Source organism: Vigna angularis, chromosome 7 (assembly GCF_016808095.1).
Source record: "Vigna angularis cultivar LongXiaoDou No.4 chromosome 7, ASM1680809v1, whole genome shotgun sequence".
Lineage (NCBI taxonomy): Eukaryota > Viridiplantae > Streptophyta > Magnoliopsida > Fabales > Fabaceae > Vigna > Vigna angularis.
Window position 1 is genome coordinate 6,963,037 of NC_068976.1, and position 16,981 is coordinate 6,980,017.

Sequence of the window (16,981 nt, forward strand, 5' to 3'; positions counted from 1 at the left end):
CTTGGCTTTCGATTTCCAACTCGGTAGCTCAGCTTTCGATCTCCAGCTCCTGAGTTTGTTAACATCATTACAATTCCTACTTCATAAACTTCTTCAGTAAGGGCATTTGTCTCCTTCTTTCTCTCATACCGACAATACTTTGCAATATGATTGGCCTTATCACAATTATGACATTTTGCTGATCTGTAATCATTTGCATAATGGTAGTGCTTTCCACATTTAAAACAATCAACTCTTGAGCTACTTAACCAACCTCCTCAATCTCTCACTTATCCTCAACTATGCCAATTCTAAAGACCAAATTGTTCTTTGTTGTCTCCAAAATCAACTCAGTCACGTCCTATGTCCTTGGCTTTCTCAGCTTCTTCCACCAGAACCTCAGACTTGAGTGTAGCGTTCGCCTCAAGTGACTTTTAAACTAAGAGCATTGTCAAATCCTTGGACTCCTCAATGGCGCAAACTATGTTTTTAGAGTCATCTGTTAATGACCTTAAAATATTCTCAACAACTCGGCTACCAAGAAGCGGTTTTCCATTTTTGTCGAGTTGATTTGTCATGTTTTCCACCCGAGTCATGTACTCAGCTTCTCATTTTCTCTTCCATTCTCAAGCTGTAAAACTCACTTTTGAGGGTTTGAAGTTGAACTTGCTTAACTCTGTCATCCCATTTGTATGCCTTTTCCATGATCTCCCATACTTCTCTGAAAGATGAAGCGTTTGTTATTTTCTCAAAGTCAGACTCAACCAGAGTTTGGTACAATACATACAAAGCTTATTTGCCCTTTACTCGCATTTTTCTTAATGCAGTAATATGGGCAACTGTCTACCCTTCATCTTCTACTAGTTCTTGATACGTATTCTTAATTATATCCCATACTCTACATATTTCAATTATCATAGTTGGCTTTCTTTGTCAATTACGACAAAAATACATTATTTACAAGATTAACCATCTCCTTCTTTCTTCCTCGAACACTCCAACAAACTTATTTTTTCATTCAAACAGTCGTACTCTTACTTTCATATGTTAATTTGTTAGTAAATAAGTGAAAAAAAAATAATGTAAATTACTTTTATATATTTATTAAATTAAAGAGCTATTAAATAACATTAAATAGTCAGTAAAAAAATACTATCATAATACATTAGAATAACTTTTTATAATTACGTGATAACGAGTAAAAGATATTTATTATGTACCAACAGAATTAGTTCTTATTTTTTTTCTTCTCACTTAAGTTTTTAATTTTGAAAAATTAAAATAATGTAATCCTTACTATTAAATTAATTAAAGGATGTCAAAAAATAATAACTTAACATATTATTGTAGATTTTTCAAAATTAGAAACTTAATTGAAAAAAAAATTAAATATATTTTCAATAACTCCTTAGTTTAAGTTTACAAAAAAAAAGGAATCGCGAACTAGTAGAGACTGAGGGGCAAAAGCATATAGTAAGAATTGGGATATGTTACCAAATTGCAAAGGGAGGGAGTGGCTACAGAGAAAGAACAATGGCAGTGACCATTTAGGGGTTTAATTCTATGGGAGTGTAAATTGACGGGACAACAATGACACGATGTCTGTTTAAGTAGGAATTTAGTTCAGTAATAAGGGAGTATGAATAGTGATGGAGTAGTTTAGTTCTTGTAAGGGTCCGTATGGTAACTCAGAAGTATGTGCCTGGTGTCTAACAAAATCTGGACATAATTAATTTTTATATTCAAGCTTCATGCAAATAAATCTATATATGTAAGTTTTTCATGAAATTTTTTCATAGTTGATGAAAAGAGGAATTAAGATTCAAATATGAATATTATAACTCCAACAGCCATAAAATGATGCCTATGGCATATATTGGGGCCAAAAATGTTTGGAAGGAAAAGAAAGAGCGTGTGGATGGCAGGTGCAGAGACCGAGCGAGCGTCACCATCCGGCGGCAGAGAGTAGGCGATGGCAGAAGAAGAACACCACTTGGTTTCGTCCTGTAACAGAACCAGCATTTAATGCCACAACTCAAAACCTTCACATCATTGCACACTTTCCATCATTACTAACATTTCCCATTCCCACACTCATTCCACCACCTTCTCTTCATCATTACTTTCCTTCCTATAAATTCCACCTTCTTCTTCTTCTTCTCTCCCTCACTTCATTCTCACCATTTCAACTGCACCATGCTCTCTCACCACACTCTCAACCCTCACGCTCAACCTTTTTATCTTTATCCCAACCAACACCAACTACTGTATTTTCCTCGTCCTATCTGTTACTACGTTCCCCCCTCCACCACCGGATTTTACGCTCCCTTTCACGCCCCAATCTCCGACCCTTCTCGTCAACGCGCCAAAACCGACACCGTTCCGGGTAAACCGTGCGCCCCCACCGGAAACTGGCGCTACGTCCGCAAGTTTTACAAATGGCGGGTTAGAGGAAGGAAGATTCGAGCAAACTGTACGGGCGTTATGCCGTTTCCTAACACCGTCAAAGAAGCTGAGTCCTCTTCTATAACCACCGTCATGATTCGCAATGTCCCTAACCAATTCAAGTAACCGCTCTCTTCTCGCTAGCCTTGTATAAAGTGTGCGCTGTGTGAGAGTGTAGTTTTGAACGAGATTTTTGTGTTGGAACTTGTTTTAGGTTTGATGACTTGCTACACATACTGGACGAGCATTGTTTGCGGCAGAACAAGGGCGTTGTTGATCCCGAGGAGTGGTCCAAGTTTGACTTCGTTTATCTGCCGGTGGATTATAGGTAAGGTTCTGGAAAATTGTGTGTAGTTGCGGTTCGTGTGTTGTTCACGTTTGCGTGGTTTTTTTTTCCAGGAAATATGCGATGCAGAAAAGGGTTTCGAATTTGGGATATGCCTTTGTTAACTTTACCTCTCCTGAAGCTGCGTTCAGGTTCTACGTCGAGTTCCATGGTCACGAATGGGATGTTGCCCAGAACAAAAAGATATGCGAAATCAACGTGGCTCAGTATCAGGTTTCGTTGTCGTTTCAGGGAATGTCTTTTTATTTACCCTAACGGGTTTGTTAGAAATTTCTGGTGTTTCTATTTGGTTTGATATAACTTAACACTGAAGCTCATTAGTAGTATTAATGTCAGTGTTGGGCACTGCTGCAAATCAAGAATCCATTTGAGTAACGGAGTGAGGAAGAAGGCGAAGATATTTGGGAAATCAAATATAGATAGTACGTTTTAGTTTGTTAAGATAGACCTTTTTGTTTGATCAATAACGTCTTTTTGTAGCGTTTGAGCTTTGAATGTTTTTTTTTTTATTCATCGACGCATATGAATGAAAAAGTTGATACATAAATTTTAATTAGCTTTAAAAGCAATTACACTCGTATAAATGTAGAATGACTCACCTTCCTCAGTCTCATCAAACGAAAGTTGCAACGCTGGAGACATTTAGGTGACTTGTTACTCTATTCTTAGGTGACAGATTAAATTTTTGTTGGAAAAGGAAATGTAGTAGAATTTTAAGAGATTACTGTTATTTATTCTTGAATACCAGGGAAAGTGGGTGTGTTATAACCGAAGACACCATGAATGTTATCCAAGAAAACGTAGGAGAATGTAACTTCCCTTCATATTTAAACCTTAAATAAGAGAGCTGCATTAGCGGTGTTTTTTTGTTGTATTGTTTTTGTAATGTGTTGTCCCTTGAATTGTGCAGGGCAGAGATACTCTGATGAGGGTTTTCCAGACAAAAGTATTCCGGTGTGCGAGCCCAGATTTATTGCCTGTGCTATTTTCAGAAGGCCGTAACGGCTTGAATCGTCGAATCGAGGGAACTTATTTGGGAAATCATGTTTGTGGCCTGCCACCAAGAACCAAAAGAACCGGTGCTTTTGATCAGAAAGTGTGATTTGAGCCCTTTTCCGTACCTCTTTCCCCTTTCCAGGGAAACTTAATCGTTAGCTTTTTCATTTCACCTTTTTCCTAGGCTGAATCACTTCTTGGTCTTGGATTTCGATGCTGGTTTTGGCGCATCCTTACTGGTATTTTATTCCATGACAGGGTCTAATACATATTCCACCCTTGCTTCAGCTGCTACCTGCTGGGCATTCTGGTCTAGTTTAATCTAACTCTTCATGCTTGTATTTTGGGAGTGGTGGGATTTAGGTTTTTTCAGCTTACTTGTGTTTCCTTCTCGGCACCCGGTCTAGGTCCTAGGATGTTTGATCATATATCTTTAACCATGCATAGTATCTCTTGACTCTTGTTTTTCCTCTAGGCTTTTAGTTTCCTGTGTTTTCATTCTCCCCCTGGAAATGGTGCGGTCTTCCATGCTACAATCTGGGGTGAATTGGAAACATGGGTTTAAAGGACTGTGAATTGCCCCTGTTTGCTTTTGTTGTAAATTGTTAAATAATAGTAATCGTGTCAATCCTAATCCTTCAGAAGAGAAAATAACGTGATGATTGTGTTCTATTTTTTCTTTATATGGCATATATTTATCTATGACTATGATTTTAGGACATTTCTGGCATTTCTTTTCAGACTGAGTTTAAATTTTGCAGCTTCGAGCCTATCCATTGAGTGTGCTGGTCATCTGAAATCCTCTAGCAAGCAGTTTTCTGGTTTGGTTTGGCTTTATGTGTTGCCTCGTGTTATTTTTCTCCAGCATCCAATTATAGGAAACATCTAATTAATGAACATGTTTTGGGATACTTTTTGCATTTGTAGGCGCTAATAGTAATCATTTAATTCTATATATTTTTTTGACAATTGACGTATTCTGAGCTGAGCCTACGGTCACATGATGTTTGTATTTATGTATTATGTACATTAATGGTAGCAAGGTGATGCAGTCATTAAGATGAATAATGGTATTAGTATTACATTGAAATAATCATTAAAAAATAAAAATTTGTATTCATAAAAGAAAGAGAAAGGATAGGATTAAAAATGAGTAAAGGATAGGGTTAGACTGAGCGGAAGAATCAAATCTCATTTCTCTTAAAGAAAGAAATATTTAGCATTTATTATACTTATATAAAGACTTGTACCTTAAAGGATATGGATAGCATGAAAAGGACGAAACGTACTATGAACATTAATATTATACTGGAAATATACTATTAATAAAGTAAATTTTAAAAACTCAATTCAAAGTATATTAATAAAGTAAAATTTAAAAACTCAATTCAAAGTATATTAATAAAGTAAAATTTAAAAGCGCAATTAGAAGTATATTAATAAAATATAATTTACAAATTCAACTGAAGATATTTGGTTTAGAAGATGATTAAGGTTGTGTTCACGTATGGATATTAGGACAGACGGATTTGGAATTAAAATCGTGTTCACGTTTTTGGAAAGGATGGAAGAGCAACTATTGGCGGATGAAGCATGAGATTTGAGGGAGATTAGAGTAAAATTTTTTTTTTACCCTTTTAAACATTTTATTCAAAATGCAATTTTGCAATTGTAAAAGCATACAGCTCGGTATATGAAAACAAAACATTTATTTGAGAGGGGTGTGATATTGGAGACGGATTTGGTCTGTGAATAAACATATAATAATAATGTTAAATAATAGTAATAATAATAAATATATAATAATAATAAGAATTAATTTTCATATGTTAAAATTATTTTTTATTTCTTTTTATAATAATTTTTATAATTATATATAATATTAACTATTATTATTTTATATTATTTTAATAACTAAAAATATTTTGATAATTTTTAATTTTTATTAATTAAACAAATTTTTTATTTATCATATTAATTAAATTTTATATTAATTCTTATCAATTTTATTTTTAAATATATTTTTATTTAGTTTTAAATTTATTCAAATAAATAACACAAAATTTATTTTTAAATTTTTCAAATCTTTTTAAATTAATACAGTAAAATAATTCAATTATAAAATAGTTAGTCAAGCTCAATAAAAGAGGACAAAAATAAATACAATATATAAAAAGTTAAATAATAAAATATTAAATGATAGAAAGAATAAAATAAAGACAATAATAAAGAAATTAAATTGATTTTACTGTTTTTCTAGGATAGATATTTGGTTATCTAATAATTATTGTATTAAATTTTTAAATTAATTAATATAAAGGTTTAATTAATGCTGGACTACAGTTAAAAATGAAAACTTTGGGTTATTTACAGTAAATTCAATTAAATTCTGGTTTCAATCAAATTTTATTATTTTTAATTATGTGTGTTTTTTTATCAAATGAAAAATTAATTAACTAAAGTAAAGTTTTTGATTAATTTTTGTTAAAATTTATTTTCAATCATATGAATTATTGGTAAAAACAAATTAAAGTTTCTAACTTAATTTTTAATTCATATGATTAATATACATGGAGACGTGCTAATTAATTACAATATATAAATTATTATTTTTATCTGATTTAGAAATAAAAGACATGATAAACATAAATAATATTAATAAAAAACAATAAGCTTAAAAAATTAGGTTTCGCAAAAGATTTCTAAGTTTTTCTGTATATTTTTTAAAATATTTCTTTATATATAAATTGGGCTTAATTTTTTTTATGGTAATCAATTCTAAGAGTTTAGCACTTCATGATAGAAATGACATGGAAGAAAAATTAAGTCCCTCAAAAGGATTTTAAGCTTTCCTAAATCTTTGTCTAGAAGTTTTTTATGAATAAATTAGGTTGAGTCTTTGGTTTATTGTTGTAACTTTCTTCTGTGATAATGTAATATTATGCAATAATATTTTAAATAAATTTAATATCTTCTCTCTCTCTCTCTCTCTCTATATATATATATATATATATATATATATATATATATATATATATATATATATATATATATATAATCGTTATGGAATTTTAAAATTAAATTTAATATTTTTAAGATATATATAATTGTTTTGGAATTTTAAAAATATTTAAAAAAATCTTTTCAAATATTTTTATATTCTTTTATCTTTTATATAATTATTTATGGAGTATCAAAGTTTTATTATGGGGAAAAATAGAGAAACTGTTGTTGTTGGTTCCTCTTTCTAGTTTAGCTAAATTTGTTCATATTTTTGATGTTTTTATTCTTCTTGATGCAATGTTTGTCTTAATTCATTGTAGTTTAGTTCATCCATGAGTTTAAACTTAGCTTTCATTATATCAAAACATATTAGAAATATAAAAAAAACAATAGCAAATAAAAAACTATTTTTAACATATTTTTATATCTTAAACTCATTTAACTATCTTAAAATAAATTCTAATTAAAATAACATTTTGAACACAATAAACTATTTATGAAATCAAATTAAAGATTAAACAATAATGACGAAAGATTAAAAAGAAAGTAAACATAGTTAAAAGTATGGTAATCCAATTTTTATTTTGTATAAAATATTACCTTTCAACCAACTATTTATAATATTTATATTTTTATTCAATTATTTATTTATACAGTGAGAGTTACTAACTCTCATACTCGAGTCCGTATATAAAGATAATAATCATAGGATCTCCTGTACAACAATATCTTGTCAATAAAATTTAACCTAACTATATTAGACGAATTAGGCCCAATTTTTGGCTTAATCCTTTAAATCGTATCAATCGACATTGTCTGAGCTGAGCCTTTGGTCACATGATGTTTGTCTAACTTTAATGATAGCAAGGTGATGCGGTGTAAACAAAATATCTCTCAAATCCGTTCTTATTAACTATAATACTAATATTAGTATTGTATAAATATCAATATATACAATAATTGTTTTACCCTCTTAATTTTAAATATCATTAGATATGAAACCAATGCTTAGACTCGGATAACAAATTATTTGAATTGTGGGTTGACTTCGGTAGATTATTTGGGTTACCAGAGTAATTTTCTTTTAAATCTTTTTATTTTTATTTTCAATAAATAAAATGGATATATTAAATCTTTTAATAATTATTTTTTATAATAAATTATAATTTTATGTAATTTATTATTCAATTCTAACAAGAAATATTGAACATTAAAGTATAATTGAAAATTGAAAATTGAAAATTTACCTTTAAAGTATCAAATAGTAAAATTTTATTTTCCGATAAGATTAGATAGCTAAAGTTAAAATATATTGTTATTATTTATTTTAGTAATTTTATTTATCCCATATGATAGAATCAATCACCTTATACATTCGTATTGAAGTCTATCCTATATGAAAATTTACTTAGATTAATTTGGGATTTTATGAAATAGGTGACGTGAGTTTGTTTATAGGTCTTGATGGCCTATTTGGTAAGGTATAGAGATTTGTGCGAGTGAGTGGTCATGGTAGGTATCACTTTATTTTTATTGGATTGTTGAGAAATGACTTGTGGTTCGATCTGTCTGGTCTTGGTGGTGATATGAAAGAGTTGTGTTTAGGGTGATGTTGCTGTTCTATTTTTGGAAATGACAACTGAAATCATTTGGGGTACGGATGCTGAAAGGAAGCCGCAAAAATTAAATGAACATGCAAAACCAATCCAAATAATGACGTTTTTTAACCCTTTTTTCTTTTACCTCAACAACATCACAAAACAATAATGTTTCTCTAAAATAAACCACAGTTAAAAAAATATAAATAAAAAGTTGAAAACCACCTCAATATATTTATTTGTTCAAATGAACTTAATTATTGTCGATAATATAAACAACTAATACAGAAAACATGAGAATACTTGTTTACGTTGCTTTTTTTTTCTGAATTTTGGATTAATTAGTATTTTAATTTTAATATTTGTCGAATTAATTCAATATGATTTATTAACTTTTTTATGTTCAATTTATTCTTATTTTATTTAAAATATTAATATGATATCTGTTAAATTATTGTTAATATTGTTTATTGCATGATTCCTTAAATGTATTTATATAAATAGATATGAAAAAAAAATTGTGGGTATTAAATGTTACATATATAATAAAGTAGACAACTATTATTGGAAATGTGATCATAACTTAACATTGAAGTTTAATTTAATTTTACATAATTTAATATTGTAAAATGTTATCTATTTGGCTAGCAATCGTTTCTAAAAATTAAAAAAAAAATCTTAATGTATTCGTGACAAACATTTATATGTTAAATCACATTAAATTTATTTTTCTCTTTTCTTTTTTATTGTTTTGTTTCTAATAACTGGTATTAGAGTCTATTTCTTAGTATGCTTTGTGATTGCAACTTTGTCTTATATTCCATATCAAAAAATGTTTGATTTTTTTTCTTAGGAATCTCGGTTTAAAAAAGTTGTGAAAGATGTAGTTAGATGACTACATGTATTAGAAGAAGTTGTATATACCCTTAAGAGGGCAGAAGCCAATAATGTTAGATCGATGGACACTTGGTGTGATCCGACTGACATTAGCCAAGAATGTAGTGTTCAACATCATGAACGAGAAAAAACCAAGAGATTTGATATAGGTATTGTCAAATATGTATGAGAAGCCATCTATAATCAATAAAGTGTATTTGATTCGTAGGCTTGTCAACCTCAAAATGGGTGAAGGTATCTCAGTTACTCATCATATTAGTGAATTTAATACAATTATTTCACATTTAACATCAGTGCAGATAACATTTAATGATGAAGTGAAATCACTCACTAGTGCAAAAACAACATATAATGTCACATGTTCAACGTCCAATCACTCAATACCCAACGTTAAAAATGACCGGTGACATTTTTGTAAATAAATGCAATTATTAAACGTCGGTTAGAATTGTAATTTGACGTAAAAGGATATAAAACGTCGAATTTCCCAGCGTTAGACGTCAAAAGGTTACTGAATTCAAGAGAAAATTGAGCAGGAGATTGAAAATTCATTCACTTGATCTTAGCGCGCGAGACCCTCTTCTCTGCTCAAACTTTTCTCGAACGAAGTTTGACGACCATCACATGTAATCTTTCTTTCATTTGATACAAATGCATGTTAATTTACTACTTTAGGTATGATTTTCGTTTGTTTTGACCGATTATTTTCATGTTCTTGTCCTTCGTATGCGCATTCTGCTTTCTCTCACTTGTGGCAACACTTTATTCCGATGAACCAAGGTTAGTTTTCGTTTTCGTTTTGAAGAACTTATTTGTTGAACTTGTTTATTGTTATTTTTTGTTGAACTTGTTTGTTGTTTGGTTGAACTTGTTTGTTGTTGTTTGATTAAACTTGTTTGTTGTTTGATTGAACTTGTTTGTTGTTTGTCATTGTTGTTTATTGTTGATACTATATTACACGTTCATAGTTCATGCTTTATAAAATACCAAAAAATGAAATTTGTTGTTTTTCTACTTTTCAAGTCTGGTAGAGTTGTAAAAAAGGATCACAATTAATTAAAAAAGGATCACAATTGATTAAAAAAAATAAAAAAATTGATTAACGTCGTTTATTGATAAAATTCGACGTTAAATTTAACGTCAAATTTTTTAAATTCGACGTCAATTTAACGTCTCCCGATATGACGTCGTTCTCGAATTCGACGTGAAAGGCCCAAAATATTTGACGTTGTACGCTGTTTTTGTACTAGTGATTAGTTTTATTATCATCTCTTTTGATAAGTTGAAGTGCAATTGTTACTACATTTAGTAATTTTGCAAGCAATAATAAGTTAAAGTTTGATAACATCTCTGTCTTGATCTTAAGCGAAGATGTTCAGAAGAGAAGTTTAGTGGAATCTTTCAGTTCTAATTCTAGTTCAACATTAAGTGTTGAAAATAGAGGAAGAAATAGCTAGAAAGGTTGTAATCAAGGCTAAAACAGATCAAAGTCTAGGGAGAGATCACAAAGAAAAGTACGAAATGATATCACTTGTTGGAATTGTTAGAAAAAATGGTTACTTTACAAATCAATGTTGGACTTTAAAGAAGAACAATAACAAAAAGAAGCAAGATGATCATCAATAAGCAAATGTAGTAACAAATGAAATTGCAGATGCACTATTATGTAGTTTAGACAGTTCCATTGACTCATGGATTATGGACTCAGGTGCGTCATTTCATACTTGATGTAATCTTGCCCGACATAGTCCTTCTTTTGTATTTTTTACCTTTCATAAGTTAGCTTGTAAGGAGCATGGGTTACTATAAATACCCAGCTTCTCTATTGTAATTGGAACTTTTGAGATTAATGAGAATTTGATTTTCTGACCTTCAGAAATAATTCTCTCTTGAAAGTCATATGCTAGAGAGTCTAAAGACTCCCTCTAGCCACCTTCCAAGCACCTTCTTCATTCTCTCATTTTTTCACGTTAACCATTGTGCTTCTCACTCATCCTCCACGCTGACTCTACACTGCCACCCCATGCACGCGTCAGCTCCTCCTTACATCACCACTCCAACGCCTCAGCCACGTCTTCAGACCGTGCCTCTCATTTCTTTCTCTCGCGCATCCATCCACATCTCAGAGCGTCTCATTCTCGCTCTCGAGAGCTCCATTGTCTCCAACCACAGATCCGCACTCCATACACGTCTTCGAAGGTATCTTCTCTTCGTTCACCACACTTCCTCATCTTCTTCTAGGGTTTCCACTCATTTTCACCATTTTCCACCGAATATCATCTTCTCTGCTAGGGTTTCTTCATCTGTCATCATTTTCTCTGATTTTAGCCGATTAAAATCACCCTTGATCCGTTCCAAACCTTTTCCACCGTTCAATCTTCATTTTGAACCGATTAATCGGTTCATATTGGGTTTCCTTCCATTTCTAGGGTTTTTATCGAGTTTAACCCTTTGTTCTTGTTCTTCTTCGAGTTTTTGTCATTTTCCGCTGCGTTCATCTCTAGAGGAAGCCTCGAGGACTCCGAATCGTGTTCGCACAACTTCTATCGTCATCTTCTCGGGCCCTCGTCCATCAGTTGGTATTCAAAGCAAGGTCGAGCATGCTTCAAAGCTAAGTATCTCTGTCATTGTTTTTATTTTTGTTTCGTTCATCGTTTCTGTTTTGAGTTTTGTTTCATTTGATTTTGTCTTGATTCTGAGTTTCTGTTTCGCGTTTCTGTTTCGCGTCTCTGTTGCGTTTTCTTCATTTACGTGTTGTTCATCATTTTCCCTTTAATGTCTTGATTTGTTTTTCTGATTTAAGTTGTTGTGAATCTTGTTTGTGTTTCGTGTTTTGATTCTCTTCATATCTGTTTAGGTTTCCAAGTTGCGTGTCCTGTGCTTGAGTCATTATTTTTGAGTCTTATTATCATTTTAATTCGGTGCAAGTATTTGTTTGAGTTTTAATTTCTAAATCCATTTCTATTTTGTCTATGTCATGTTGCTTTGTTTTAATTGTCAATTAAATCTGAGTTTAACTGTGATTCAATTGAGTTTTTGCTTTGAGTAAGATCTGTCCATCATCATAAGCAGTGACATTCAATTGAATGAGCTTGATGACAGACTTCAATAGCAGTTTTAATGTTATTTCATTTATCTGAAGCTGTCTTGAGTTTTTTATGCTGACCATTACATGTAATTGTATTGCACTTCTGAAATTCTGTGAGCTGAAAGTTGAATCTGTTGTGGATAGAAAATGCACACCAATTAAGCTATGAAATGTTGCATTGAGATTGGGTTCAAGATGCTTACAGCAGCATCAGTCTCTCTTTTGGCCAGCTACACCGAACTGGTTTTTCTTTGAAGTCTGTGTTAGTGTTTTGAGTATGTGTCTGTTCCGCTTGGTATTATTTCATTACTAAGCTTCTAGTTTAATCATATTCTACAGTCATTTGCGTTTTGAATTTGGTGTTGTTATAAAAATCAAAGTTTCTGTAGTTTTCTTTATGTTGAATCAATTGTTCATGACTCATATCTTGTGAAGTTAAATTGGAATAGAGTCAAATTATATGTTGTGAATTGTAGCAAAAGAAAGTGAAAGTATAAAAGCACGAGTTCTTGTGATTTGAAAAAGAAAAAGCAATTAGAAAAGAAGTATTGATTGAACCACATAAAGAGCCAAAGTGGCAAGTGCAATTCACAACACAGCTTCACTCTTAATGTTTCTCTCCTTTTTCTGGTTCATCATATAATTGGATTGGAGTGAACATTTTAGAGCAATTGGCAATGCATTATTCTATTTCAGTTGCAAATCTGTTTGGTCATGTATGATTCAACTTGAAGTGATTTTTATTGTTTTTAAAATCTGTTCTAGTTCTATTCCTTAGGTTCTATTTGTTGTGCTTACTGTGATCAAAAGCTTTGTTTCTTGCTTGTCTTGGTTGATAACTTTGGTTTTGTTTATCACATGTGCAATCTATTCTGCTGATCTTAATTTGAAGCTTTTAATTGCTTTATTCATCTGATCTAGAGTTGTCTTGAGTCAGTTTCTCTGTTGTGCTGTCAGTTTCATTATCTGGTGCTTACATTAGTTGTGGCTATCCTGTATTGTCCATCACTTTGCTTTAGCCTAGCCATTCTTGTTTGAGAAGCTGTTACACTCTGGTTTCTGGAATCTGAAAGAAGGTTTGTGTGCTTGGTAGCATCTTAGGTGGTGGTGGTCTGAAAGATTCTCCAGTTTGAACTGCCAAGGGAGAATCTCCCTTCCAAACCTTTTCAATTATGTGCTTTAAATTTCAAAAGAGAAGCCTGAGTGTTGTGAGTTTTGTAAGGCTAATTTAGCCTAAATTCCTTGGCATTTGCAAGAGAGTTCAGTTTCAATTAATCATTTGTTGACTGTGTTCATTGTGCAGGAAAAGAAATTGGAGTAATTAGAATGGAGCAGCTGTGATTTTGTTTCAACTGCAACTGCAATCACTATTGTTTTAATTTATTATTGATTTTCTGGTGATGCTATTTGTGCTTGTGAATGTTAAACTGTCATTGCACTCATTTTAGTTTCAAACATTGCCTGCTGAATTCATTGATATACTCACTGTTTTGAAAGTGAATTGTTGATTTCATGGTTTAATTGGGCATGTCGAATGTTGATTCTGATTTGATAAAGACCTATGGGAACTTGGTAAATGCATAGGAATTGCAAATAATGTGCTGCTTATTTTATGAGCATTTCTGGAATTGCAACAACACTGTTTTAAAACTGCCAATTTCTGATTTGCATCACATTACTCTTTATCCATTGTTCTTGACTAGTTTGGTCCATTGTTTCTGCCTAGTGTAATTCACTAATTTGCTGAAAAGGATGCTCTTGTCATAATCAGTTGTGCATCAAATTGTTTTTTTAATTGCCAATGCATCCTCTAGTTTTAAGAAGTGATTAAAGCACCTAAATTCCAGTTCTGACTTGGCAGTTGAATTAATTAGGTGGTTAGTTTCTGCATTGAATTACATCCAATCTGAATCTAGTTCACTGTCCATTTGCACTTGCTGGATTTTGTTGAGATTTATGTGTGCAGAGTTGATGTGAATGAATCATTAGTTGAGCAGAATATTAGTGAAGAAACAGTAGCAGAAACACCTCAGTGTGGAGCTTGGAACAGGCTAGAAACAACCGTTCAAACAGGGAAGTTGTCTAACTTACCCTTTTGTTGTGAATTGTTATTCTGTTTTATCTTGTAAGTGATGTAAGTGATAATATTGAATGAATATCCTGCTGATTCTGGTTGAAAATTATCTGTGCAGAGTTGCTTTCATTGGAATTCAATTTGTGTACGAGTTTAATTGAGCAGCAACAGAATTTCACTAGAAAGTTTGGAAAGCTTGTGCAGCCAAGAGAAAGGGAAGTTCTTACTACCCTATATTTTTTTGTGCAATCTGCTTAGCTAAGGGTTTTTAAGTGACAGAAACTTTGTGCAATTGATTGTAGGATGAGACTGATCAGGAGATTCAAGAGAGTTGATTCTAGAAGCAACAAAGTTGAGCAACAAAGTTGAATGAAGTGGACCAGGACCGTAGCAGCCTAGCATAGTTGTTTTCTTTTGTAATTATTTTCTTCAATTTGTTTGTAATAGGCTTGTGTTAGCCTACTGTTAGCTTTAGCTTGTTTTGTAAAAAAGGCCTTTTATAAAGTCCAAGTTCTTTGGAAGAGTCCTTGGTGCTCTTTCAAAATCTTGGCAACTTTACTTGCTTTAATTTTAGCATAGGTGAGGGTGTCTTGTTAGCCAAAGCTACAAGCCTCACCATAGGAGTAGACTTTAATATTGATTGTGTGATTTGTGTTTCACGTTTAGGGGTGATTTATGCTAAAAGGGATTAAACTCTAAGCCTTATCACATTAGAGTCCGAGAGTCTAGTCTTTTAATTGTGCTTAATTGTTTGTGATTGTTTGTGAGTTGTGTTCTTTGATTTTAAAGGTGATTTTTGTTTAAAGGGTAACTAGTAGTAACCTAAGACATTTCTAGCAAGGTAAGACTTGGTACTTAAGCAGTCTTCATGACTCACCTCTCTTACCTGGGACTTGTCTAAGTGTGAATCTTGTATACCTTTCACACAAAGAAAACTTTTAAAAACAAAGATGTTTTGTTATAGTTCATATAATTCTTCTAGGTTAGATAATGTTGATGAAATGTTTAAACAAGCTAGGAATCTTCCATCCTTTGGTAAAGACATAGGTGCATTAACATACCTAGCTTGGGAAAAAGAAATTGATAAAATAAATCCTTGGCTTTATGGAGAGAGTGAATATTATGTCCTTAGCATATATCTCTCTAAGTTAGAAGAGCATGCAAGTGAGTGGTGGGATGAAAGACAATATCATGTTAGGAAAGGTAGAAAGTTCTCCATACGTGATTTGCATGATTTAAAAGCTTGCATGAGAAGAAAGTTTGTGCCTTCAAGCATTAAAAGAAACCTAGAACTAATTAGGGATTGCATTAATGATGGAAAATTATTTCTTGAGAGTTTAAATGATCATGGGTTTCTTCGTAGAGAATTAGAATTTGGGGCAAGACTTAAAGAGATCAAGGATAAGAAAAGAGAAAGAAAGATTGAGAGAAAAGAAGAGGAAGAATGGAAAGAAGAAAAGAGAGAAAGGAAAGAAAGAGAGAAGAAAGAAAAGGAGAAATTGTTGCTGATGACAAATTCTATTCTTTCCAAAACTATGGAACCTAAAAGGGAAGGTTTCCAAATCTTTACTTCTTTTCCAATCATGGTTTATTCTTCAAATATGGACTTCTCTTTCAAACCAATTGCCATTATATATTCTATGAAAACATTCTCAAAATATGACAATTCAAATCTTGAGTTATTGTTGTCTTTAAGAAAACAATTAACTCAAGACAAAATTGAATTTGGACTTCTAAAATTTTCAAAGATTACAAATCAAAGTATTAGAAGTTCTTATTCTCTTGTTTTTAAAGAAAAATTCTTTCTTGGATTGATATTAACTGAAGATATATTTGATGTGTACTGCAGATTCGTGTTTGATCCAGGAGGAAGAAAAGTATATCTAAAAGGAATAAGGCCACTTCATGGCTCTGCTCCCAAGATTGTGTGGAGTTTCTTCGTAAGGCAATGCCAAATTTGAGGATAAATCTTTTTTTAAGAGGGAGGGTATGATGTAATCTTGCCCGACGTAGTCCTTCTTTTGTATTTTTTTACCTTTCATAAGTTAGCTTGTAAGGAGCATGGGTTACTATAAATACCCAACTTCTCTATTGTAATTGGAACTTTTGAGATTAATGAGAATTTGATTTTCTGACCTTCAGAAATAATTCTCTCTTGAAAGTCATATGCTAGAGAGTCTAAAGACTCCCTCTAGCCACCTTCCAAGCACCTTCTTCATTCTCTCATTTTTCCACGTTAACCATTGTGCTTCTCACTCATCCTCCACGCTAACTCTACATTGCCACCCTCGTGCACGCGTCAGCTCCTCCTTACATCACCGCTCCAACGCCTCAGCCACGTCTTCAGACCGCGCCTCTCATTTCTTTCTCTCGCACATCCATCCACATCTCAGAGCGTCTCATTCTCGCTCTCGAGAGCTCCATTGTCTCCAACCACATATCCGCACTCCATACACGTCTTCGAAGGTATCTTCTCTTCGTTCACCACACTTCCTCATCTTCTTCTAGGGTTTCCACTCATTTTCACCATTTTCCACCGAATATCACTCTTGATC

At 32.2% G+C, this 16,981-nt stretch overlaps 1 protein-coding gene across 1 annotated transcript; it reads left to right on the top strand.

Annotated features, from left to right (window-relative positions):
- The first annotated feature begins 2,175 nt into the window (after positions 1-2,175).
- On the top strand, positions 2,176-3,987 carry LOC108320987 (protein MEI2-like 3). The gene is made up of 4 exons (XM_017552593.2): positions 2,176-2,546; positions 2,639-2,752; positions 2,824-2,983; positions 3,681-3,987. Exons 1-4 carry the CDS (start codon positions 2,176-2,178, stop codon positions 3,870-3,872), a joined length of 837 nt encoding a protein of 278 aa, XP_017408082.1. The 3' UTR covers positions 3,873-3,987.
- The last annotated feature ends 12,994 nt before the right edge of the window (positions 3,988-16,981 follow it).